Source organism: Garra rufa, chromosome 5 (genome assembly GCF_049309525.1).
Source record: "Garra rufa chromosome 5, GarRuf1.0, whole genome shotgun sequence".
NCBI classification, from domain to species: Eukaryota; Metazoa; Chordata; class Actinopteri; order Cypriniformes; family Cyprinidae; genus Garra; species Garra rufa.
Window position 1 is genome coordinate 54216789 of NC_133365.1, and position 27600 is coordinate 54244388.

The 27600-nt window shown below is 33.7% G+C and overlaps 1 protein-coding gene across 1 annotated transcript; it reads left to right on the forward strand.

Moving 5' to 3' along the window:
- The first annotated feature begins 3344 nt into the window (after positions 1 to 3344).
- Positions 3345 to 27600, forward strand: LOC141335704 (carbonic anhydrase 4-like). Its single transcript, XM_073841236.1, has 8 exons — positions 3345 to 3463; positions 15126 to 15170; positions 16093 to 16257; positions 17132 to 17277; positions 18856 to 18948; positions 19063 to 19129; positions 21709 to 21872; positions 23825 to 27600. Exons 1-8 carry the CDS (start codon positions 3403 to 3405, stop codon positions 24002 to 24004), a joined length of 921 nt encoding a protein of 306 aa, XP_073697337.1. The 5' UTR covers positions 3345 to 3402; the 3' UTR covers positions 24005 to 27600.

A 27600-nucleotide genomic window follows, 5' to 3' on the forward strand; every position in this document is an offset into this window, starting at 1 on the left:
TAGGACAACTTTGATAAAAAGGTTTTGATCCACTTCAAATATTGACTACTGTAATATATACACACTCTTAAAAATAAAGGTGCTTCACAATGCCAAAGAAGAACCTTTTTTGGTTCCATAAAGAACATTTAACATCTGAAGAACCTTTCTGTTTCACAATTCTTCAGATTCTAAAAAGGTAAGAAAGAGATGGTTCTTTGTGGAGGCAAAAATGGTTCTTCTGGCATCGCTGTGAAGAACCTTTTAAAGCACCTTTATTTTTAAGAGTGTAGGGTGGATTCAGATAAATTGTGAAACTTTTTTGCAATTGAGATGACTGGGAGAATATTTTCCCAATTATCCAGAATTAACCCTTTTGTCAAATCTGAAAAAAAGATTAATAAATAGTTAAAATACAATTAAATCGTTAAAGGTTACCACGTTTATTTAATCACAGATGAGATGATTCACAGACAGGAAGATCTGGGGGCTAGGGATGATCACAGGACCTATCTGCAGCGTTCAGCTCAAACATGTCTGTCTGTAATCATCAGGTGCTCCTGAAAACATCTCAACTAGCTGATTCAGGTGTTTTGATCAGGGTTGGAGAGCTCAACTATGCAGGAAAGTATAGATCAAACAGGGTTGGGCTGTTCCTCAGCTGCTGTGGAAATCAGAAGATTTAAGAAAAAAATGACACAAGATTGTTCTAAAAGTTTTATTTTTAGCAATTGTAAAAGCCCTTTCACACCAAAAAGTAAACTGAATAAGCCTCAGGCTGAAGGAAAAGTAAAATCACGTCAGTAAAACTGTAGGAGAAAGGAGCAACACTCTTCAGCAATGAAAAAAAGGAAGCACAAATGTTAGTTAATCTGAAGTCATTTTTGCTTATTATATGGTTGAATTGGATCATTGAAGGTCAGCAGCAAAGACATTGGTTAATAAAATGGGATTAAATACATTAAGGAGAATTGTGTTATTTAACACTTAATTATTGGAGGTTTGTGTCATATTCTGAGTTTGTATTTCTTTGTTTTTATACATTTTTGAGAAATACAATTTTTTTTGCAAGTGAGGTGACTTAACGAAAGCTGAATAAATAAGCTTTCCATTGATGCATTAAATTGTTAGGATAAGACAATGGCTGAGATACAGCCATTTGAAAATCTAGAATCTGAGGGGGCAAAAAAATTCTAAATAATGAGAAAATCGCCTTTAAAGTTGTCCAAATGAAACTCTCCGCAATGCATATTACTAATCAAAAAATACATTTTGATATATCTACAGGATGAAATGTACACAATATATTTATTTAATATCCTAATGATTTGTGTCATAAAAGAAAAATAGATCATTTTGACCCATACAATGTATTGTTAGCTATTAAATACACCCCTATTATGTTTACAGCGCTTACTCCAGATTTCTCTCCACATGCGAACAGGAGACTTATCAGTCAATAAATACAAAAGCAAAAGTTACTTATTTGTAACTCAGTTGTGTTCTTGTAAATGAAAAAGGCGTTACTTTAAAAGTAATCCGAATATGTAACTCGCGTTACTTGTAATGCGTTACCCCCAACACTGACCGTTTGTTTGAACGCGAATCTAGTTATCGTTCTTGGTGTGAACTCAAAAAATCTCTCATATATTTCTAGTTAAAAGGCTGTTTCCATTTCATTCCGTGCGTCTACAAACGGAAAAACGCGTAAGCGAATGACACCAAGTTCGTTAATCTAGACTAGAGACATACCAAAAGCCATTGGGCTGACTAACAAAAAGCAGGCCAACGCTGAGGTAAAACTCCCAGTTGTTTTCTCCACAGACTGATAAGCTTTACTTTTTAACGAACACAGAGCGAATTAACCTTTCCAAACGGACCTACCGTTAAGTTGTTAAACGAAGAAAAACCCTTCTGTAAAACTCTGAAGTCAGTACAACAATTTTCAAAAAACAAACACGATCCTGAGGAGATCCACTCACGGAGACGAACAAACCGCGGGAAATGAGTTAAATAAATAGTGACACGCCCACTTCAAATCACGTGATTGAAACAGCTTCTCAAAAGTCTCATCATGTATTTATTTTGTTTGTTGTGATTCATCTCGGCTGGTTAGTTTGGTTTCTGGCTTAGAAATCTTTACTGAAGTTTTGGATAAATTACCTAAGTAGACAAGTAATGGGAAAATACTTTTTGAACTATCTCAAAATGTAATAAAAAAAATAGCTAATTGAATATCACAAACAAACAAATACATTCACTAGCTATATTTAAATGCATTTTAGGCTTCTGTTTGTATTATTTGCAGTATTGCTCTAGTGTAGGCTATTATCATTTTAAAGTAGGCTGTAATGATAAACTGTTGTGAGTCGGCCATTAGATGTCACCAAACTCACATTAATGACTGTTTTGCGCTCAGCTGGTCGATATTCATAACTGCATATTTCTGTTGTGGAAGCAGGTGTTTACTCAAGTAACTTTACACAAGATATAATAATCCCCCATATACACACTATGAAGTATATGAGCAACGCGGAAAACTATAAAACGATTTGAAGTGCATTTTCATCTGAAAATCTGAAATATGTTTTATAATTTACAGCACAGTAAAATGAGACGCAGTGAAAACAAAACAATAAAAATCATTCAACACTTCCTACTTCCTGACAGAATTTTCCTCATTTTCCAACAATACATTTCCCTGAAATACATGCAGGAACAAAAATACTGCAAGAACCATTAATGATTTCACCTGGAATAATCCAATAACGAGTGCCATTTTGCGGATTACTCATGCTTTAATTAATTTCAGTTTGGAAACATGAGTAATAGCCAATTAAAAAACAAAGTCTGAATAAGTCTTTTTGTCATATGCTGCCATATACAGTTATATACAGGATTGTCTCTAATAAATGCAAGTTTATGTCAACTGTAAATTGATTTGGATTAAAAAAGAGGCATTTTTTTACTGCATTATCGTTAATTTATCTTGCATTATACTCAAAATCATACACAGGTGAGGAGATTTTGTCACTGTATTGGTATTTATCAGCTTTATTTAACAATGATAGATAGATAGATAGATAGATAGATAGATAGATAGATAGATAGATAGATAGATAGATAGATAGATAGATAGATAGATAGATAGATAGATAGATAGATAGATAGATAGATAGATAGATAGATAGATGCATGTCTAAGTTTTGTATTTCTTAGTAGTAATAATGAGCCTATTTAATACAGGTGATGCATGTAAGACGGCGTGTGATATGATGCTCTCGATATTAGAGGAATGTGATGGGAGGGGCCAGCAGACTCCATCCTGTCCATTGATAGATATATTACTATATAAGAGACGATCACACTCTCAAATGGTCACATTTGGTCGAGTCTCATTGCTGGAGTCACAGGACTTTCACAATGCGGTGTCTGCTTTCAGCTTATCTTTTGCCACTGATTCTGCATTCGTGCACCGGTGCAGGTGAGTCCGCCACATTCATTTGGTTATATATCTACTCAATGGCAATGCTGCAATGGTGCTTAATGCATGATAAACGCCTTCAAATTCAATTTCATTAACAAACTATTTAGATCTACAAGTTTTCAGTCTTTTGCAGGTAGCATCCATTTGAATATATATAGGCTAGATATAAACATTTAGCATTGATCAGAGTAAACTTATTGAATGGCTTTAGATCTGATTAAATTCATTAGTTCTCATTAATAACGAATGTGCATCATTTGAAGGTTAACAGACTGACTCTGTGTGAAATGTACATTATTCGCAAACAGTTAAGCTATATTTAGAGTCTATATTTCTTTTATGCACACTGTTGATTTATATCTGAAATTTTTTTTTTTTTTGTTTTAACAATAATGTCAGGTAATTTTAGTAAAACTTCAGCAAGCCTCGGGCTTTTTAAAAGTACACAATGGAAAAGCGCATGATGCTTTTTATTGATCTTTGTTTATTTATTTACAGTTTTTATTATTCACAACTAAGAATGACTGATAAACCATTTTATTTAAAACCAATAATAAAGATGATCCAACTATTCAAACTCAAAACATATTGGTCTTTATTCTTGTCTTTTGTAAGTCGCACATAAATCTACCTAGGCAGACTGTCAGAGTTATTAATCTTGTAAATTTAGAAGAACCTTCAGGTCATCTGACGCACGAAGCTCGAACCCTAAACGTCCGTCGGGAAAAAAAATAAATCCTGCGCACTCATTTTCTGGAGGAAGGAGGAAGGAGCATCTTTCTTTCTGCTCAAGGACACTCTGTGCGTTCTTGATTCTTATGTAGGACGAGCTCTTAAAATCCAGAGTGTTTGCCAACGTAATGCGCTCGATGAAGCTTTGAAGCGCCATCGTTCCTCAATAGAGCTGCACCTGTCGATCACACGATGACTTTCTGTAGAAATGTTCGGTGCGCGATCTGTTCAAGTTCCAATTTGTCCTTTGGCGCCCTTTGTACACCAGCCTAAACCAAATGTCACTCGAGGACCGTTCAAAATGTGTTTTAGTGTGATATGTAAATGAACACTAAAGTGATCATTAGCCTACAGTATTTAATTTTCAGAAACAAAGTTCTCGAGCAGCGCACTGTTTCTATGGTTACCTCAAAAAAAAAAAAAAAAAAAAAAAAAAAAACACTAATGGGATTTCTATGATATTTACCGCCAGATGAAAAAAGGCAGGCTGAATTTCTGTTTCTGTTCTATTTAAGGTATGAAAAACAACAAAGGGATAAACAATTACAGCATCTGAATAGATTTTCAGATGCAACGTACTGTTGATATATGGTTACCTCTAATGACAAAAGCGATTTGTGAAAATTCGTCTTGATTTGTGGCTACTAAAACGTTTGAAAAGCTACAAAAATGCACTTTGGGAAACGTTAAATGAACAATAAAGTGATAAATAGTATTTAAGTTGATTTTTGTCTATTTACAGCCACGTGAAAATTAGCCTGTTGAATTTGTCATGTTTTGTTGTTTTTTAAAGGTATGAAAAACAATGAAGGGATAAATATTTACGGTATTTATGACTAGATTTTCTGAGGCGAGGTACTGAGCGGCATATACTGTTGCTATGGTTACCTCTAACAACAAACACAGTTTCTGTTCGCGATCATATTTACCGCCAAATGTAAATACACGTTCTGAACTTGTCTTGTTTTGTGGTTACTAAAACGTTTGAAAAGCTACAAAAATGCACTTTGGGCACCGTTAAATTAACAATAAAGAGATAAATGTTTACAGAATTTATGCTTCTTTTTTGGACACGAACAATTCTGTCTATTTACCGCCAGATGAAAATAGGCGGGTTAAATTTGTTATGTTTTGTTCTGATTTAAAGGTATGAAAAACAACTGTGGGTTAAATAATTAGGCTCTAGTACTTATGATTAGATTTTTAGATGCAAAGTACCAGACTATAGAAAACCAAAGTCCCTTTAAGGCAAGTCATGTCACTCGGCGGCCATCTTTGAAACGCCTCTCGGGCATGCAAGTGCAGCTCTTATCTCTGAATGGGGAAACATCAAATTCTCCAAACCTGTTCACCAAGCTGACGATTAAATTTCATATTTTAAATCTCAAAATAAATCCAACAAGAACTGCCTTATATATTTGGTTCCTTGTGCTGCAATAGTGTTAAAAAACGCTTTTGTTTCAGGCTAGATGAGCCAGTGCGCATGCAAGGGTATTCTATAGTCTTTGGTCTAAATATGCATTCTAAACTTGTCTTGATTTGTGGTTCCTGAAATGTTTAAAAAGCTAGTTGAAATGTATAAAAACACACTTTGATCAATAAAGAGATAAATAGTCACAGTATTTTTGCTCTTTTTATGATATGACGAACACGATTTCTGTTTGCGAGTGCATATTATACCTGGTCTGAGCTTGTCATGTTTTTTTGGTTTTTAAAGCAATTAAAAGCCTGTTTAAACACAAAAAAATCAATGACTGACAGATTAATTCCAGTGGTTCCCAAAATGTATTTACACAGTGAAGTCACACATAAAAATGTCTCAATGTTAGTTAACAAAATATCAAAGCAACTGTCAATGATTGTAAATAATCGACTAGCTTAAAGACATTAAAACATAATCTCCTGCTTTGATGTTACATTTCCTGTTCTCTTGGATTGAAACACTGACACACATTTTCTGTAAAGCTGCTTTGAAACGACGCATATTGTTGAAAAGCACTATACAAATAAAAATGACTTGACAAAAGGAAGTTTGTTCGCTTTGAAATGCTAAAACAATAGATGGAGTGTTGAAAGTGAGGACAAAGGCTGTATTTGTTTGATGATAGTTAATGTGATTAAAACTTTGAAAATTATGACGTTAGCGAACAGGAAAGATCATGCAACATTTGATTGATGATATTTCTAATGCAATGACATTCAGATATTTTTAAGTGTGACTTAAGCCAGCTGTATGTGAATAAAATGCTCTATGTCTGCATACAATGACTTCATATCAGAATTCCTATTGATTATCCATCAGTAATCAATAATGCACTCAGTAGGTTAAAGATAGCTCTGCAGCTGAATTCATTGTGCACCTGATCAACACACTTACTGTATCACAGCTTCAGTCCCTCTGGAGAAAACGGAGGTGGAGTGAACTGTAAATGACTTTTAATTAAAGCATCTGCTAAATGGCAGCTAACTAAATTAAAGGTCAATAAATGTCAATATGGTTTATAAATGGCACCTTAAGTGGTACTAATGAAGCCAATGGGAATATTCACACGCTGCACTGAAGAGCTGCATTATGACATGCTGAAATACTGACTCATCCTAATGAAGAAAGTAAGAGCATGTACAGAATGCAACTCCAAAGGTAGCTTTCTAGTGCAGTTATAGTAACCAAAAAGAAAAGTGACTGATTTGAAAAGGTCAAGGCTCTATGCCTACTTGTCTTTTCTGGAGCACTTTCTAAACAATAATAAAAAAAATTCTAACTCTATTAAAAGTATACCATCTTTTATGTCAATTTTTAAACATTTTAATTCCTAATTAAAACAACAGAATAAAAACCAGTAAAATAAAAATGACTTACCAATCTAATGAAATTAACAAAATTAACATTGGGCTTGTACTACAGAGGTGGCACAGAAAAACACAAAAGATGGCATGAGTGCAATTAAATTCACAAATTCATGTTTAGATGAATGTTTTAAATATATATACGATTTTGAATACAAAGATATTAAACTATTTAATTAAATGAAAAGATACTATTAAAATGAAACTAAATCTACCAGTAGGTGGCAGCAAGTGACTGATTTAATTACTGAATCATTCATTTGATTCGATCGAATGGCTGATTCATAGGAATAAAGCAAGCGACTGTCTTAATAAATGGGAAATTGAATCATTTCACTAGATTCGTTTAAAAACGCACGTTCATTTATAATGAAACAGCTCTGTGTTTGAATGGAGATGTGCAGAGATTTGTTTTAGACTATTTTTGACTTCGAAAATCAGGCAATATTATAGTCAGACAATGTAAGTCACTTAATAATACTTTCTTGTGTATTTAACTGTTGTATTAAATCAATATGTCATTTACAAATTCCCTTAAAAGCTGTCACTCATCTTAGTTCATCGCAATCTCACAAAGTTCCATTATAATCAACGAAGCTCTCTTATTAACACTCTCTCTACACTTTGTTTATGAAAGGATTGGTGAGATATGTCTGTGATGCATTACTTAACATTGCAACACATAGAAACTCCTCCTCTGAGCACAAACACAAAAATGCTGATCGAGGCAGTTGCACATGGTGCTCCTAAATACATTTTCAAAGTCGCACACAGTAGTTTTCAGTCGCAAATGGGAGCCCTGACTGTCAAGTAATTCTTCCTTATATGAAATGCTAGGAAAAAAGCAATAAATACGAGGTAAACATGTTAAACAGCCACCTGAATGTGTAGAATATCAAAAATATAGTACTCAATTGAGAAAACTGTCTTTCTAAGCAGGTTCCTGTGTTTATATGATACAGATCGTAAACACACTGACGGAGTGACTCATAGTAGATTGCGTTTCACGCCAGGATTTGTTTTGCTTCATGTGCATGACACGGTATTTTCTTTGCTTTGTCTTTTGTGTCCTTGTTCAGCCACAGAGTTGCGTCTTTGGCTCTTTGAGATATTATTGTGACCCACTGTGACACTTTCTCACGCCGCTCTAAAGATCAAAGGCTGTTTGTTAATTCATATCAGTCAACAGGCAGGTCTTGTACTCCGCTGACGATTATTACCTTCATATTACCTGCTCATTTAAAGCCAAATTACTTCTTATTGATCAACAGACACAATCTTTGATCCATGTTTACCTTATGGTCAAAGATATTCAAAGCATGAATGTTTGCACTAGTGTTGCTCACTTTTTTTTTTTTTTTGCAGTGTTGATTCTGGAAGTATTTTTCCATTCATATTTCTTATCCATCTTATTCTTCTATGCGGAAGTAAGCCTATGAGCGAGACTTATTAGCTGCTGTAGGAAAATAATGAAAAGAAATATAGCTGCAAGCAACAAATATGGGGCTAAGCACAAAAAAATAGGGATCAAAGAATGGCATGGAGTGGCAGACCAACTGCAACAATGAGTAATTAAAGCCATTTTAGGATGATTTTAGTCAAACTGGCTGAAAAATCATAAATACAATCTCTGGTCATATGATTTAATGGGATTTTACTTTTTAGCAATAGGTGGCACTGTTACCAAATTGATGTGGGGTGGTCAGTGTAAGGAGACAATTGCACATACAAAGTTTGGTGTCAATATATCAAAGCTTTGCAGAGATACAGCCTCAGACCTCATGCCTTAAGTTTGTCGCATTGCTACGGTTGCATCAAAAACGGTTTTGTCTACCGACACAAAATCTATACCATTTTGTCAGCACAGTCTGATGATGATCTGATTCGATTTTGGTGAAAATTGGACCAATGGTCAAGGAGGAGTTTAAAAAAGTAAATTTTAAACAAAATCAAAACGGAGGACAGGAAGTACGGCCGATCATGGATTAATTGGTATCTGTGTTGTCGGCATGACCCAAGGAATATTTTGAGACCAGTTCACTATAATAGGCTAATTCTATCAGAAGTTATTAACAGTGTTGTAAATGATATTATTGATTGTTAATGAATGGTTTATCACTCTCGACCAGTGAGTGGTGGTGTTACAAAACTTCTGTGGTGGGGTCAGTGTGAGGCCACAATGGCACATATAAAATTTTATGTCAATATGTCAAAGCTTTGTAGAGTTACAGCCTCAGATGCAGTTGGGCATCTTTTCAGCAAATTCATTGATACGTTAAATGAAAACCTTTTGTATATTGACACAAAAATCATAACTTTTTGCCAGCATAATCTGAAGATGATGCGAGTCAAATTTGGTCAAATCAACAGTTGAGTAGTAGTTTAAACAGGAGGTTTTCAACATAAATCGAAATGGAGGACAGGAAGTTCGGCCCACAATGGAATAATTGGTGTTAATGTTGTTGGCCTGGCCCAAGGAATATTTCATTATAATACCAGAGCAGTAAAACCAGTTTCATTATAATATGCTAATGCAATCAATAATTATTAGCATATTTGGAAATTTAACTATTAAAGGTTAATGAATAATCTGTCCAGCAAATTTGATTATGCGCTAAACAAAAAACGTTTCCTACTGTACATCGACACGAAATCAATTAATTTTTGTCAGCATGGTCTGAAGATGATCTAGTCAAATTTGGTGAAAATCAGAGTAACGCTCTAGGAGGAGTACGCAAAAGTATGTTTTCAACATAAATCAAAAGGGCGGACAGGAAGTTCATCCAATTATGGCATAATTGGTATCAATATTCTCGACATGACCCAAGGAATATATCAAGACCAATTTAATTACAATAGTCTAATCTAAACAAAAGTCATTAGCATTTTTCAAAATTTATTTATAACTTTTGACCACAAGGTTGCCGAAGACACATAGAGTTTTGTAATAACAAGTTGATGTGTTCGTAAAATATAGCATTTTACAACCAAATTCAAAATGGCTGATGCCCAAAATGGCTGGCATGGGAAAATTGGGTATTGTTTGAATTGGCATGCTCCACCGATTTTTTTATTTTTGGCCAAACCATTGAGAAGTTATAAGCAAAAATAGCCATTTTTCATATCTCCTGACCACTAGGTGGCACTGCACCAAAGCACAGAAGGAAGCCTCAGGTCATGCTTGTTATCACACACACCAAGTTTGGTCTTAATACGGCAAACCGTTGCGGAGAAATAGCCTCACATCCATTTTTGTGCACTTTTCATAAAATTCATTTTTCGAGAACGGTTTGACTAATCAACTTGAATTCCACAACTTTTTGTCAGCATGGTCTGAAGATGATCTGAGCCAATTTTGGTGAAAATCTGACAAACCATCTAGTTCAAGTTACAAAAAGTAGGTATTATGAACAATTAAAAATAGAAAAAAAAAAAACCTAAACCCTACGATTTTTTAAATTTGGACTTCATTTGACTGGGTATGACCCAAAATTCCTTCTAGAACTTTATGGTTCAAAAGTTATTAGCATAAAATAACAATTAATAAACAAAAAAACAAATAATAACGTGGTCGGCCGAAAATAGCAAAAAAATAAGCGAATAAGCAGAACACATTATACCGAACAATGACGTGACGCAATCAAATAGAGGCATGCAGTAATGCAGCAAACATGTGGTCAGTGTGGAAGCATTTTAAACTGTCTGAGAAAGATGCGAAAAATCATTCCAAGCACCGACAGCGAGAGACTGTTTAGTGTCACATCGCATGTCTTCCATGACAAGAGAAAGGGCCGGTTGTTGCTGGTTACTGTATGATGACTGAAATCGTCAAATGGCCTTTAACCATTAGTAAATAAACCACAGAACGTTATGTTGTCCAATACACACACCAATTGTATTTATTCTGACAGCGCTGCACGAGCTCCTTAGCCAGGGTTCAAAGTCCAAAGTGCCAGGAAAATCTGCGTGATGAGAATCATTCCTAAATCTGCTGCGGTCAGCAAAAAGTAGTACTGAGGTCTTCTTGCGAGTTTCCGCCAAAATAAAAGTCACCATTCATTAATGTTAGTATTGTAATTTTACTGTTTTTCTGTACTATAAAATAAAAAAGGAAGACAAAAATAATGCTAACAATCATTACAACAGCTCTATTAATACATTTATTCTAACATTCTCCTTTGCTCAGCAAGGCTGCATTTATTTGTACATTAAAAACACATGCCTGATTCAAGAAGGGGGTCTTAAAAATAACAAAAGAGTATTATTTTACTAACTTACTAATTTTAAGTTAAAGTGTGCTTTGTTGGTAGGCTATAATGTCTACTAGAATGTTAAAAATGTTCAGTGTTGAGTAAATATTTTTAAATTGTTGTTTTTTCAATTGATATTTTTCTTTGAAAAGCAAGACAAAACTGTAAAGAGCAAATATTAGCTATTTAATGTATGCAATGGGGGAAAAAATGGCAAAATACATGGGGGAAATTTTGTTCGGCTTTAGCTTTGGCCAAAAATTTTCATTTCGGTGCATCCCTAGAGAAAACAAATGTAGTTTTCACGTTCAGAATCAACTGTTGCACTTATTATGGTCATACTAAGATGATTCTGTGAGGGAAATGACATCATGTGCATTCTGGGTAAAGGCAGCAAACAATGAGGAAGGATGGCCGGTTCACACGTCCCGCTGGTTTGATCGCAGCCTTGCGCTGACTACCTCGCGTTCCTGGCTTTGTGCTCCAGACGGCTCATGGCGAGAAGCTGGGGTTTTCATCTGGCTCTGGAGACGGCAGGTCTGCGTCAGGTGGAGCGAGGATGCTTTGGCTTTCGCGCCGTTCTTTGTGAGGCCGATTATCATGTGCCCGCAGAAGGAAACGGCACCGCGGATGATGTTTAAAAACCTGCCCGAGGTGCCATTTCACTGCCACTTCCTCAGCAAAACGTTCACTTCCACCAGCCGGCCTTCCATGTGTGGGACTGAGCTTAGAAATAACAAAACGAGGCGACCCGACCCATTCGTTTCAATGGCGTGCGTGTTTTTCATAAATATTGGATTGCAGAGATAGGGTCAAAATATTTGTGAGCTGGAGACATGCGTCTCCATTGTGAAATATTAATAAAATAAGAGTCGTCTATATGAGATAGCGGGGACAGATAGAGCACCGGACCCTTGACCCGTGTCTGTCCAGATTAAGAACAATAGAAAAGCAATTCCTGTGTATTAGAGGCATTTGAATGGCAGAGAATAACAGCTAACGATGGATACATGGGAACAATGCTTTGTTTGCGATGGAGCAAAACAAAACAAGCGAACAATTGGGGAAGAGTTTAATAAACATGAAAAGATAAATTTGATTGACACTGAAGTGGCTAAAAACAAGTTTGGTGCCAAATCCGTGAACTTTTAAGCTTGATGAGGTCAATCCAAGTGTGTGCAATTAAATACTAATGCACTTCCATAGAGAAATAGAATTAAGTTAATAATTTTTGACCCTGGACCACAAAACCAGTCAAAAAAGTAGCATGGGTATATTTGTAGCAATGGCCAACAATACATTGTGTGGGTCAAAAAATATTGATTTATCGATGCCAAAAATCATTAGGATATTAAGTGAAGATCATGTTCCATGAAGATATTTTGTACATTTCTTACCATAAATATATCAAAACTTAATTTTTGATTAGTAATATGCATTGCTAAGAACTTCATCTGGACAACTTTATAGGCGATTTCTCAATATTTTGATTTTTTTGCACCCTCAGATTCCAGATTTTCAAATAGTTGGATCTCGGTCCTATCCTAACAAACCATACATCAATGGAAAGCTTATTTATTCAGCTTGCAAATGATGTATAAATCAAAACTTATGACTGGTTTAATTAAACCTAATATGACACATATGGCAAAAAATCATGGCATAATTTATTATGAAATACTTGCGTCTATTTGATTTTATTTAAATAATCATATTTTCAAAATGCATTTATTCAAACGCTGATATGCATTTGCATTTAAAATAAATTCACTTTATTATTACAACTAATAAAACCTATTTCATTCATGCATGATTGACAAATATGCATCACATTAAGTTTATGCATTTATATTAAAACTGTCATTTAAATTTTAAATAAAAACTGAAAATTTATATGCATTTAAAAAAACATAAATCTTAATTTTTTTGAGTTTATATTCACATTTAAGAAAGAATATTCTCAGAAAAACTCCAATAAATCTATAGAGAGATTTTAATTTAGGATTTAGATTTTTTTAATATTTAGAATTATATTTTAAATAAGCAAATTGGCTGACATTCTGAAGAAATTGAGATTCAATAACAAAATGCTTGTATTGCACACTTAGTCAAATCCGTTAAATGTGAGCATCATCCAGTTCAATATATCAGTTATAAGTCACTGAAACACACAAAACACATGCAATAGGAAGTGTTTTGGTAAAAATGATGCTTACTTTTCTTTCCTTTAAGGAAATGTTTTGTCATCAGTGTCAAGACAAGATCATATGAGATCATTCTGAGGAAGAGGGCAACAAAAGGTCATCAAATCAATTTATAAATGAATAACTTCTTTGCAGAAGAGAAATATCATTTGCATTAGCTAAGAAATGACCTTCCTCATTTGTGTGAAGTGTATTTTAACCTCACTTTCTCTTTTAAGAAGTCTTGCCAGCTTCATATCCAGTCATTTTAGATCTCAATATTTCAAAGAACTCAAACAGTTCTCATAAAATGGTCTAACCTACTCCACATTCATTTTGCAGCTCTATACTAATTTTACATGACAATAATCGACTCATTTGTAAGTAATTTAATGAGAAACATCTATAGACTCAAATGCAAAACAAATGAGAACTCAATGCAATTTCCAAGCAATAACATTTGGGTCATCAGTGACATTTCTCTTTAATTCCTAAAATAACAGGATCTGAGAAGGAGACGGGGGGTCACGAAATCGAGTAATTTCTTAGAGAAGTCTCCAGAGAGACTTCAAAACATTCCGTTAGTTATTTCTGTTAAGAATATGAAGATAGTTTTGTCATTATCAACAATTTTCATAACAATAGTCTGCTTATTGTGAGCAAAAGGGAGAGGTTTTCCTGTCGGACGAGTCAATAGAATGAAGTCATTAGAATTAATAACTTGTTTAATACACTAGCAGTCAAATGTTTTTTGAAAGAAGTTTCATATGCTCACTAACGGTGAATTTATTTGATCAAAAATACAGTAAAAACAGTGAAAATGTGAAATATTATTACAATTTCAAATAACTGCTTTCTATGTAAATATATTGTAAAATGTAATTTATTTCTGTGATTCAATGCTGAATTTTTAGCATCTGTACGCCAGTCTTTAGTGTCACATGATCCTTTAGAAATCATTCTAATATGCTGCTTTGGTGTTTAATTATTATACTTAATCATTGGTGTTCTGTTATTAAATTAAATATCTATTTCATATTATTATAAAATGTTGAAAATAGAAATATTTTGTATCATTGAAAGTAATTTCTGTCACTTTAAAACAATTTAATGTGTTTGTATTTATAGGAAGGTATTTATTTTTATTTTTATTACTCGTTCCAGACTTTTGAATGGTAGTCTATCAGAGATTCCACAAAAGCAACACAACTGTTTTCAACATTGAAAATAATCAGAAATGTTTCTTGAGCAGCAAATCAGCACATTAGAATGATTTCTGAAAGGTCATGTGACACTGAAGACTGGAGTAATGATGCTGAAAATTCAGCTTTGATCACAGGAATAAATTATATTTGAACATTAATTCTAATAGAAAACAGTACTAATAAACTGGAAAAAATATTTCACAATTTTACAGATTTTACTGTATTTTTAAACAAATAACTACAGCTATGGTAAGCAAAAGAAACATTTTGCAAAAACATTACAAAAAATCTTAATTATTCCAAACTTTTGACCAGTAGTGTATCATCCCACAAATGCCTAAAGGATCTAGTGTGAATACTGATTAACCAAAGATCAAGCTTTAATGCACAAATATCTAAATAAGTATTTCAAATTACTAACTCATCTTTTATACTCATATAGATTGGTGCTATCAGACACAAGTGAGCTGTGATTCCCACTGTAAAGGTAAGTTGAGTCTCTATGTGCAATTTCTGTCTCTCTATTAAAGGAGAAGTTCACTTCCAGAACAAAATTTTACATATAATTTACTCACCCCCTTGTCATCCAAGATATCCATGACTTTCCTTCTTCAGTCGTAAAGACATGATGCTTTTTGAGGAGAACATTTCAGGAATGTTCTCCATATAGTGGACTTCTATGGTGCCCCTGAGTTTGAACGGACAAAATGCAGTTTAAATGCAGCTTCAAAGGGCTCTAAACAAGGGTCTTATCTAGCAAAACGATTGGTTATTTTCTAAAAAAAAATTGACAATTTAAATACTTTTTAACTTCAAATGCTCATCAGCGTGAACGTTGTCAAGACAGTTAGGGTATGTCGAAAAACTCCCATCTCATTTTCTCCTCCAGCTTAAAATGGTCCTACATCGCTGCAGAAGTACCGACCCAGTGTTTACAAAGTGAATGTGCAAAGAAAATCGAAAACGATGTAGGACCATTTTAAAATTGGATGAGAAAAATTTTTCAACATACCCTAACTGTCTTGAACCGGAATACACAGAGTTCATGCAGTGCTAGTCAAGGTAAGCATTTGAGATTAAAAGGACATGTAATATTTTTAAAAAAATAACTGATCATTTCACTAGATAATACCCTTCTTCCTTGGCTGGGATGGTTTAGAGCCTTTTGAAGATGCATTGAAACTGCATTTTGGAACTTCAAACTCGGGGCACCATAGAAGTCCTTTATATGGAGAGAAATCCTAAAGTGTTTTCCTTAAAAAACAATTTCTTTACGACTGAAGAAAGAAAGACATGATGATCTTGGATGACAAGGGGGTGAGTAAATTATCTGTAAATTTTTGTTCTGGAAGTGAACTTCTCCTTTAATGCGGCACTCATCTAACATTACTTGTCCATGTTGTTTTAAGGACCAGACCGATGGAGTGAAGTCAATGCAGACTGTGGGAAGAGCAGACAGTCACCGATCAACATAGTGACAAAGAAAACCAAACTGGACGAGCGACTGACGCCTTTCAAATTCACAGGATACCAGACCGTATTCGAAAGCACCATGAAGAACAACGGCCACTCAGGTAAAACTGCAAACGGGACACTTGCTCACCAATGGATCCTCTGCAGTGAATGGGTGCCGTCAGAATGAGAGTCCAAACAGCTGATTAAAACACCACTCCAGTCCATCACTAACATCTTAAGTAGCCAAAAGCTGATACAAATTCATCATTAAAGTGGTTTTAACTAAAATATGAGTCCACAATACAAAATCCACAGTGAAAAAGTGGTCTGGTCTGAATCAGGAGAGAAATCTGCACAGATCAAGCACCATTTACAAGCCAAAACAGCTCTAAACAAATATGCTGGTGGATTTTGATGTGAGAGAACAACAGAAGATGGACTTTTGTCACTGGAGGAAGTGTTATTATGGATTATAGACTCGTATATTAGTTAAAAACTTCTTAATGCTAGATCTGTTTTTTACAAACACACAGCTTTTGTCTTCTCAAGATGTTAACTGATGGACTGGAGTGGTGTGGATTACTTGTGGATTATTGTGATGTTTTTAATCAGCTGTTGTTCTCTCACATCAAAATCTACCAGCATATTTGTTTAGAGCTGTTTTGGCTTGTAAATGGTGCTTGATCTGTGCAGATTTCTCTCCTGATTCAGACCAGACCACTTTTTCACTGTGGATTTTGAATTGTGGACTCATATTTTAGTTAAAAACAATTTTAATGATGAATTTGTATCAGCTTTTGGCTACTTAAGATGTTAGTGATGGACTGGAGTGGTGTTTTAATCAGCTGTTTGGACTCTCATTCTGACGGCACCCATTCACTGCAGAGGATCCGTTGGTGAGCAACTGATGGAATGCTGCATTTCTTCAAATCTGATGAAGAAACAAATTGGTTTGTGGGATGCTGGACTGTAATGTTGTGTTTTCCATCTTAGTTCAGGTCAGTATACCCATCACAGCCACAGTGTCTGGAGGAAACCTGGGAGAACCGTACAAGGCCGTGCAGTTTCACCTTCACTGGGGCGACAGCGGAGGTCCTGGATCTGAACACACCGTCGATGGAGAGCAGTATCCTATGGAGGTGCGACCAACACCATTTTAATGAAAAACACAGGCCTGATTCATATTCACTTGTTTCTCATATATTTGTGCTGCTGATTTCAAAAATACTGTCTATTTTGCTCAATTTCATCACAATTTCTCACTAAATATGATGCATTTTTAAGGCGAGGGAGTCTTGTATTCTCGCTTAATCAGCTGAAAAATCTGCCACAAAGTGATGATTACAATTATTTGCTCTATTCTCAGTCCATTTTCACATGAATGATATTACTGTATGCCTAATAATGATTTCAACGTTGAAAGACAGAAGAAACTGTAAACTTGAACTAGATGTTTTCTGCTTCATCTGTGGGTGTTTTACTGTATGCAAACAGTGACAAAAAATTACAGATTTTTTGAAGAAAAAAAGATTATTTTACCAAGTTATCTGACATTTAATAGATTATTTGAACATAATTTCTAGCTCTTTGCAGAATGCAAGTTGAATAATATATTTTGAATACTTCCTTAAACATACCGCTCAAAGGTTTGGGATCAGTAAGACTTGTACGATTTACGCTCATCAAGGCATATTTGATCAAAAATAGAGAAAAAATTAATATTGCAAAATGTTATTACAATACAAAATAATGTTTTTTTCTATTTTAATATACTTTAAGATATAATTTATTCCTGTGATGCAAAGCTGAATTTTCATCAGCTGTTACTCCAGTTTTAAGTGTCACATGATCCTTCAGAAATCATTCTAATATGCTGATTTATTATTAGAATGATTCATGTTGGAAACAGTTGTGGTGCCAAATATAATAACAATTTAAAACATGTTAAAAAGAACAGTATTTATTTAAAATAAAAATCTTTCCTAACAATGTAAACCCATGCACTTTTTATTAATTTAACACCTCCTTGATAAATAAAAGTATTAATTTCTTTAAAAAATAAATAAATAAATAAAAATTTACAAACTTTCGAACAGTTATGTATGTTGTTAGAAAACTTTTCATTTGAAATAAATGCTCTTCTTTTAAACCTTTTATTGATTCCTGAATCCTGAAAAAAATGATCACATGTTGCAACTGTTTTCAACATTGATAATAAATCAGCATTTCTGAAGGATCATGTGACACGGAAGACTGGAGTAATGATTCTGAAAATTCAACTTTAATTACAGATATAAATTAAATTAAATGTACATTAATTTAGAAAAACATTGTTTTATGTCTTAATAATATTTACAATAGAATTTTTTTTCTGTATTTTTAATCAAATGAACACAGCCTTGATGAGCATAAGAAACATCTTTAAAAACCATCTTAACCATCATAAAAATCTTACTGATCCCAAACTTTTGAGCAGCAGTGTGTGTATAAAATTTATAAAATAAAAAATTTATGAAAATAAATTTTATTCGTTCATGAATGAAAAATAAAATCTGTTCAAAAAAAATATGTAATGACATTTTTTTACTGACCTTTTTGATATTTATATTATTAATTAGGCCTTTTTTGGCTTTTTTTCAGCAATTTATCAGACTAACAGTGTGAAGAGCCAACAGTTTAATACCAAAATATATATTATGTATATTACTCTCTCACAGCTGCATATTGTGCACATGAAACAAAGATACAACAGACTCGAAGACGCACTCAGAGATCCTTCAGGAGTCGCGGTGTTGGGATTCTTCTACGAGGTTTGAAGTGCATGTGGTTTAAAATCAAGAAATAATAGTTTCTTTGGTTTGCTCAGAGATTATTTTGAATTTATATGATAAAAAACTGCTAATAAAATCACTTTTTACCGGCAGGAGTCAAGCAGCTCAAACAGAAAGTATGATCTCTTCACACACGGCCTGCGCAGCATCCAAAATACAAGTAAGAAAATGAACATTTCTTCAATGTTTCAGGAACATTTCATATGTGACATGCTGTTGATTAGCACAGACAACCATTTTGACTTGGTTTGAATATGTGCACTTTTGATGTAACCATGGATCACAAAACCAATCATAAGGGTCAGTTTTTTAAAATCGAGATTTATACAAAATCGGAAAGCTGAATAAAGAAGCTTTCCATTGATATATGGTTTGTTAGGATAGGACAATATTTGGCCGAGATATTGAATATCTGGAATTTGAGGGTGCAAAAAAATCGAAATATTGAGAAAATCACCCTTAAAGTTGTCCAAATGAAGTTCTTAGCAATGCACATTACTAATCAAACATTAAGTTTTAATATATTTACTGTAGGAAATTTACTAAATATTTTAATTAAACATGATCTTTACTTAATATACTAATCATTTTTGGCATAAAAGAAAAATCTATAATTTTGACCCATACAATGTACTTTTGGCTATTGCTACAAGTATTTTTGCAGTCAAGGGTCACATATGTTAATTAATAATCTCTAATTTTCCACTGTAAATCACTATAAATGCATTTTTTATTTGTTTGTTGTCTGCATTAATCAAAAGCATGCAAATCAAGATGAATATATGCTGGAATATTCCTTTAAGAGTGAAGTGTGTCATGCATTCAATGTTCAACTAGTTTGCGTTGTGTCAGTTTAATGCGAGTCTCAGAAGGTCAGGTATTGGTAGTCTGACTTCCTGAAGAGTGAAACACTGATGCTTTCATAACATTGATCTGTTTGTTTAAGCGACATGACATGCCAGATTATGACTCAACCAATGATATGAGCTTCAGGGACAATAGTACTGTCTGGAAACAATTGTTACCTTTATTTATCATCATTTTGTTCTGCTTTGTGCTGTTATAGACAAAAAAAGACATACTTTTAATTTTGTAGGGGTTCAAACGCATAGCACTAAAAAAGCCCTATATTGTAATTGTTAGAAAGGTCAAGGATCAGCAATCTCCATGTAAAACTGATTGTGAGGACCAAACCGTAAGATGTAGAGACTTGAAACTTGGAGGGATGGTAGTACTCAGACCAGCAACAACGTCACCAAAGCTTGTCCCAATTGGCCTGACGGGGGCGCTACAGCGATCAAAAGTACAAAATCACTCATAAATCTTAAACCATAAATCTCAGGCTCAAGCGTCTTATGTCATTGGAATCCTTGGCTCACGCCAGACAAAACGCATGCATGAGAAATTTTTGGATATTTTGGATTTTTTGCAAAACCTACTTTTGCCAACCAGTCTTAGGTTTCTGAGGTTGCAGGGGGAAAAATTGCGGAGATTGGCCACTTGGTGGTGCTTTAAGAGGGAAAAAACATAAAAATGTCTATAACTGCGCAACCATTTGTCCTATCAATATAAAAATTGGTGTGCACAGTCTTGGTTCCAAGCGCCACTAGTGTCTACAAGGACATTTGCGTATCTCAAAAAACATTGCCGCCATTGGCCAATGAATTTTAAGCACCTGTTAGACAAGGTTAATGGAGGCCGGTCAGAACGAAGCTTAGTAGGCCTATTCAACTCAGGGCCCCAAAAGTCTGAGAGATTTGAAAGAAATTGGCCATTGGGGGCAATGCTGCATTTTTCATGTGTGTAAACAATTTTTTTCAAACATGTGCACAATATTCATAACATACGATAGACCTCCTAAATATTTAAGGTTATTTAAAAAGGCTACTATTGCAAACTAGTCCTAGGTTTTTCACTCAATCTTAACGAAACCACTGCAGTACAATTCTCTGGACCCTCCAGATCCATAATTATCCAAAAACCATGTTCATTTTTGAAGGGGAGTGGTCAATTATACCCAAAAGCCTATAAATCCTAAATAAAAACTCAAAACTCAATAAATGATTCTAAACAAGCTGGAAATTTGGCCCTAGGCAGAATTATACATATAATAAATGTTAGAAATCATCATATTTCTATGGTAAATTATCTGTATTTGCCAAAAAAAAACAAACTTTTTTTAAATCATTGATTTGGATGATTACAGCTATGTTAACACAATGTCTTTTTCCTTTTGTGCTTAAATGCCTTAAAGCACTCGAATCGCTGCTTACAGATTACAAAAACATGGAAACTGTATGCATTTCTAGAAATATTTGATCAGTTTCTATAAATAATTTTATGCATTTCTAAAAAAAACAATATTGTTCAAAAGTTGCTGTTCTTTTGAACTTTCTATTGATCTGTGAATCCTGAAAAGTTAAATGTTTTACGATTTCCAGAAAAAAAATTGGGCAACACAACTGTTTTCAACATTGACAACAATCAGAAATATTAGAATGATTTCTAAAGGATCATGTGCCACTGAAGACTGGAGTAATGATGCTGAAAATTCAGCTTTGATCACAGAAATAAATAACATTTTAACAGATATTCACACAGAAAACAGCTATTTGAAATTGTAATTTATTTCACAATTTCTACTGTATTTGTTCAAGACATTCTTTAACAAATTTGTTAACACACATTAATGCACTCACATCACACAACTGTCTGAATGACTCTTTTTCATTTGCACAGATGGAAACACAACGCTTCGTAAGATCTCTCTGAATCAGCTCATTCCACCTGAATTCAACATGACTAACTATTACCGATATGACGGTTCACTAACCACACCGGGCTGCACGGAGGCTGTGGTGTGGACGGTGTTTGAAAACCCCATTCCCCTCAACAGAGAACAGGTACGTCTGATTCTGCCTTCACACCATTATCCTAAATAGGACAAACTGTAGTTGCATTTACATTCAGAGATCATTTGGATTTCCAGAGTTTCTGAGTTGAATAGGCCATAAACTTGATGGAGGAGAGAATGTTTTATTCGTTTTTCATCTGCATTGCTTTCTCTGGCTTTTACAGTCATTTATATTTACATATATAAATAACCATTTCATGCACATTGCATGTATTTAAGAAGAAGACAACTTCATTAGTGTTTAATTATTTAAACACAATTTCAGAATCTTGGTGCCAGTGCACCTTTTTTGTGCCATTAGCATTTTTCCATTCATATTTCCCACAGGGATTTTTAACAAGTCTTTGTTAAAGAGTTGTACCATGAACCGAACCCGAACAGAAACCTTTTTTGCAGCAAACATGCGTTTGGCAAAGAACTATAATTCCATGAAGCAAGTGAAAAATGTTGGAGAAACATGAAATTATGAAAATTATTAAATTGATATATATATATATATATATATATACTTTATATGAATATATGAAAAGTTTATTTGCAAAAACAGATAACTTATTTTTTAAAAATGCAAAAGAAATCATGTTTTTTATTATGTTAACATGTTTTTATTGTGTTAGTTTTCTGTATTATTTATTTTTTGTAATTTTTACTTAATCAAAATAACCCAACTGCAGTTTGATTGAGATTAATTGGAATGTACAATAAAATAGATAAAAACAGAGTTATCTGTTTTTGCAAATAAAAAAAAATGGGATCAAAAGTATGGGATCATTAAGATTTTTTAATGTTTTTTAAAGAATTCTTATATGCACATCAAAGAATTTTTTTTTACTTGATCAAAAATACAGAAAAAATGTAATATTGTGAAATATTATTACAGTTTGAAATAACGGTGTTCTATATTAATATATGTGACCCTGGACCACAAAACCAGTCTTAAGTCGCTGGGGTATATTTGTAGCAATAGCCAAAAATACATTGCATGGGTCAAAATTTTTGATTTTTCTTTTATGCCAAAAATCATTAAGAAATTAAGTAAAGTTCATGTTCCATGAAGATTTTTTGTAAAATTCCTACTGTAAACATATCAAAATGTAATTTTTGATTAGTAATATGCATTGTTAAGAACCTAATTTGGACAATTTTAAAGGTGATTTTCTCAGTCTTTTGGATTTTTTTGCATCCTCAGATTTCTGATTTAAAATAGATGTATCTCGGCCAAATATTGTCCTATCCTAACAAACCATACATCAATAAAAAGCTTATTTATTGAGCTTTCATATGATGTATAAATCTCAGTTTTGTCAAATTTAACCTTATGACTGGTTTTGTGGTCCAGGGTCACATATTTGAAAATATAATTTATTCCTGTGACGCAAAGTTGATTTTTTTTATCAGCCATTACTGCAGTTTTCAGTGTCACACGATTCTTCAAAAATCATTATAATATGCTGATTTATTACGGTTATTATCAATGTTGAATTTTTTTTTGGAACCTGTAATTCTTTTTTTAGGATTCTTAATGAATAAAAAGTTAAAAAGTACAGCATTTATTCAAAATAGAATTTTTTTGTAACAATATAAGTCTCTGCTATCACTTTATCAATTTAACACATCCTTGGTAAATAAAAGTATTAATTATATCCAAAAACTGACCCCAAACTTTTAGAGGTAGTTTATATTGGTACAAAAGACTTCTATTTTAAATAAATGCTGTTCTTTTCAACTTTGTATTTGTTAAATATTCACAGATTCCTTGTAGCTTACAGTAAGTCTGTCTTGAAAGGTTTATAAGTTATCATTAAAAATCTATTTTATTTCCGAAACCAACTGTCGGTTCTATTAGGACTTCAGAAGTGCCTAAAGAGCCAGAAAATTAACTTCTTGTCATCATTTTGAACCTGCATGATAAACTTCTGATTATTATGTGTCTTCAAACAGCTTCAGGCTTTTTCCACCCTGAAGTTCAACGACGGGAAACCGATGGTGGGAACGTTCAGACCCGTTCAGCCACGTAACGGACGCGTGGTTTACCGATCCAGCAGCGCAGCGATAGCCGCCAGCGCCGTCCTGATTCTGGCCTCCATCAGTGCAGCGTTTGGCCTGACCCGTCCGAACTAAAGACCAGACCGACCTGCTACTGGCAACACAATGAGTTCTCATCCAATCAACGGACCAACAGAATACAACCACAAACAAGTTCCATAGTGTCCGTTTCTACAGTAGTTGGTGCAGAAATCTGACAACGGCAGTCAACTGCATGACCAGTAGACGTGTGTTCATAGCTATCAATAGGAGCTGGACTACAGCCGCTCGACCCTCTGTGAAGGTCTGACGGGGAATAAATGCATGACCTTTATCTGTTATAGACGTCTGCCAAAACACACACACACCAGCTATATTTACAAAGGCTTTCATGTGCTGGAGATGTACATTAATAACACATACAACGATGATCAGCACTCCACTGGCGAAAGGTCACAGAGGTCACAGAGCGTGAGAATAGTTCAGAGAGAAGGCCAGATATGGCAAACACACAAATGTGACCCTGGACCACAAAACCAGTCATAAGGTTAAATTTTACAAAACTGAGATGTATACATCACATGAAAGCTCAATAAATAAGCTTTCTATTGATGTATGGTTTGTTAGGATAGGACAATATTTGGCCGAGATACATCTATTTGAAAATCAACAAAAAAATCTAAATACTGAGAAAATCACCTTTAAATTTCTCCAAATTAAGTTCTTAACAATGCATACTACTATTCAAAAATTACATTTTGATATATTTATAGTAGGAATTTTACAAAAAATCTTCATGGAACATTATCTTTACTTAATTTCCTAATGATTTTTGGCATAAAAGAAAAATCAATAATTTTGACCCATACCATGTATTTTTGGCTATTGCTACAAATATACCCCAGCGACTTAAGACTGGTTTTGTGGTCCAGGGTCACAAATACATTTACATTAAGGCACACTGCGGGTGAATAGGGTAAAAAAAATAACTAATAGTTATCACCTTACTTACTCAGTTGATTGATTACACTGATAACTGTAAGCATTTTTTTGTATTAGAAGGTTTAAAAAATGTTAGGTTTAAATATGCAAATGATGCATTGTTTGATGAAATATGCACTAATTTGCATACATTCCTAATACAAAAATCTACACTGGATGAAGTCAGTTTCAAAATTCTTGTTTAATTGTTTTGACATATAGAGTCAAAAGTTTTTACAGAGGGGATTTTGGGTCTCATATTTTCACTCCAAAAACAATGCATTTTGTTGGCATTTTTGGGAAAATACAATTTTGTATGAAAACAAGCAAATTATATGTGAACAAATCCCTCTGTAAAAACCTTCAAAATATATACAGGAATAAAAACTTAAAGTTTGGTGTGCGTAAGTGCAACTGAAGTGGAGATTTATGGCTCAGTGAAGGAGAAAAAAACTCATTTTGAGAAAACAGCCTTTAAAAATATGGATTGTGATTGAAATCTATTGACAAAGTGTTATAAACGAAACACTTAACCTTTTATGGTGTTTTGGTTTCACTAGACTGAAAAAACACTTTATGAAACACCAAAAAGCCCAAAATCTTGCCCAAAAACTTGACAGGTGCATGAAAAAACTGTGTTTTTGCCTTCAGTGTCCCCCCTTAAGATGTTGAAACTTCACACTCAAGTTCAAAAGAATCAAACTCACTTTAAATGAATCGAATCATTTCATTAAGAATTGAGAATTTAATACACAGTAGTCCACATTTGAAGTGGATCAAAACCTTTTATCAAAGTTGTCCTAAAACCAAAACAATACCCGTTTTTGTCTTTTTGGATCCACTTCAAATGTTGACTCCTGGATGAAGGTGTATATATGAGAACCTGGACCACAAAAACAGGCATAGGGGTGGACAAAACAAATCTGAAAGCCAAAGAAATAAGCTTTCCATTGATGTATGGTTTGTTAGGATAGAACAATATTTGATATTTGAAACAATTTTGAAAATCTGCAATCTGAGAGTGCAAAAAAATCTTAATATTACCTTTTAAGTTGTCCAAATTAAGTTCTTAGCAATGCATATTACAATGTGTTTATATATTTATGGTAGAAAATTTAGAAAATATCTTCATGGGACATGATCTTTATTTAATAAAAAAAATCGATAATAAAACATGCTTAAGGTTTTGTGGTCCAGGGTCACATATATGCATATACATTCAACAATATTGTTTATAATAATTTAGATATTACTTATTTATAATTATTTATAAATAATGTCATAGATATGCATACACTACCAGTTTTTGGACATTAAAAAAAAAGTTTTAAAAGTCTCTTCTGCTCAATAATATTATATGCTGTAATATTGTGAAATATTTTTACTATTTAAAATAACCGCTTTCTATTTGAATATGTTTTAAAACGTAATTTATTTCTGTGATCAAAGCTGAATTTTTAGCATCATTACTCCAGTCTTCAGTGTCACACGATCCTTCAGAAATCATTCTAATATGCTGATTTGCTGCTCAAGGATTTTAATTAATTTTATTACTATTATTATTTCAGGATTCTTTGATGAACAGAAAGATTCAAAAACTAGCATTTATCTGTAATAAATAGCTTTTGTAATATTATACACGATACCATTCAAAAGCTTGGAGTTGGTAAATAAATTATAGAAATTAATACTTTTATTTATCAAGGACGCTTCAAATTGATCAAAAGTGATGATAAAGACATTTATAAAGTTACAAAAGAGATAAATGCTGTTCTTCTGAACTTTCTATATTTCAAAGACACCTTAAACATTTTTTTAACATAATACAAATGATAAATGTTTTTTGAGCAGAAAGTCAGATTTTTAGAATGATTTCCGGAGTAATGATGTTGAAAATTCAGCTTTGAAATCACAGGAATAAATTACATTTTTCAGACCCCTAAAGAGTGGAAGTGTGGCATTTCTAAGTTTAATCCAGACATGCATTGCTTCATACAGACGCATAAAACCCTTTGCTAGTCAATAAAGATGGTCAGAATGAAAGTGCTGAGTTCTCTGTGACAAGTCTGTTTAAAATGAACTACAATTTCACTTCACTTGAAGTCTGTGGCATGATATTTACACACATCTGGACTTGCTGTAGACGTCTAAAGTCATGCATCTTGCGCACAAACGTATACTGTATATCAATGAGTTTCTGTTTAAGTCTGTTGTGAGAACACATGATTTGTGTTTTATAAACTTTGAGGCTCTCAGACGCATTAACGTGATGCATGGATGCTCTCTTGAGGAAAATGAATACATGATAATGATTAGTATTTACTGTAAAGTCTGTTCAGACTCAAAAACAGGGAAACGTGCAACTTCTGTACTCCTGACGCACATCAATATTATTTTTGTATGTTTATCATTTTTCTACACATGTATGTATGTTTGTTCATCTAAGCGCTGCTGTTTGTTGTGTATTATTGCTCAAAGCATTGATGAATTTGACCTCGAGACACTGAAATCAAGAGCAAAGCATCACTGAATCGATGACCGCCGTCACTTGCCTGTGCATATTGACCTTTATTCTTCATTTACATTGAAAATGTCAGTTTGGTCAACCTGTCTGAATGCACTGATGATGATGATATTATGATGATGTAACTGCTAATGATATTGTGAATGCATTCCAGTATAATAATAAATGGCTGCATTTCATTTTTAAA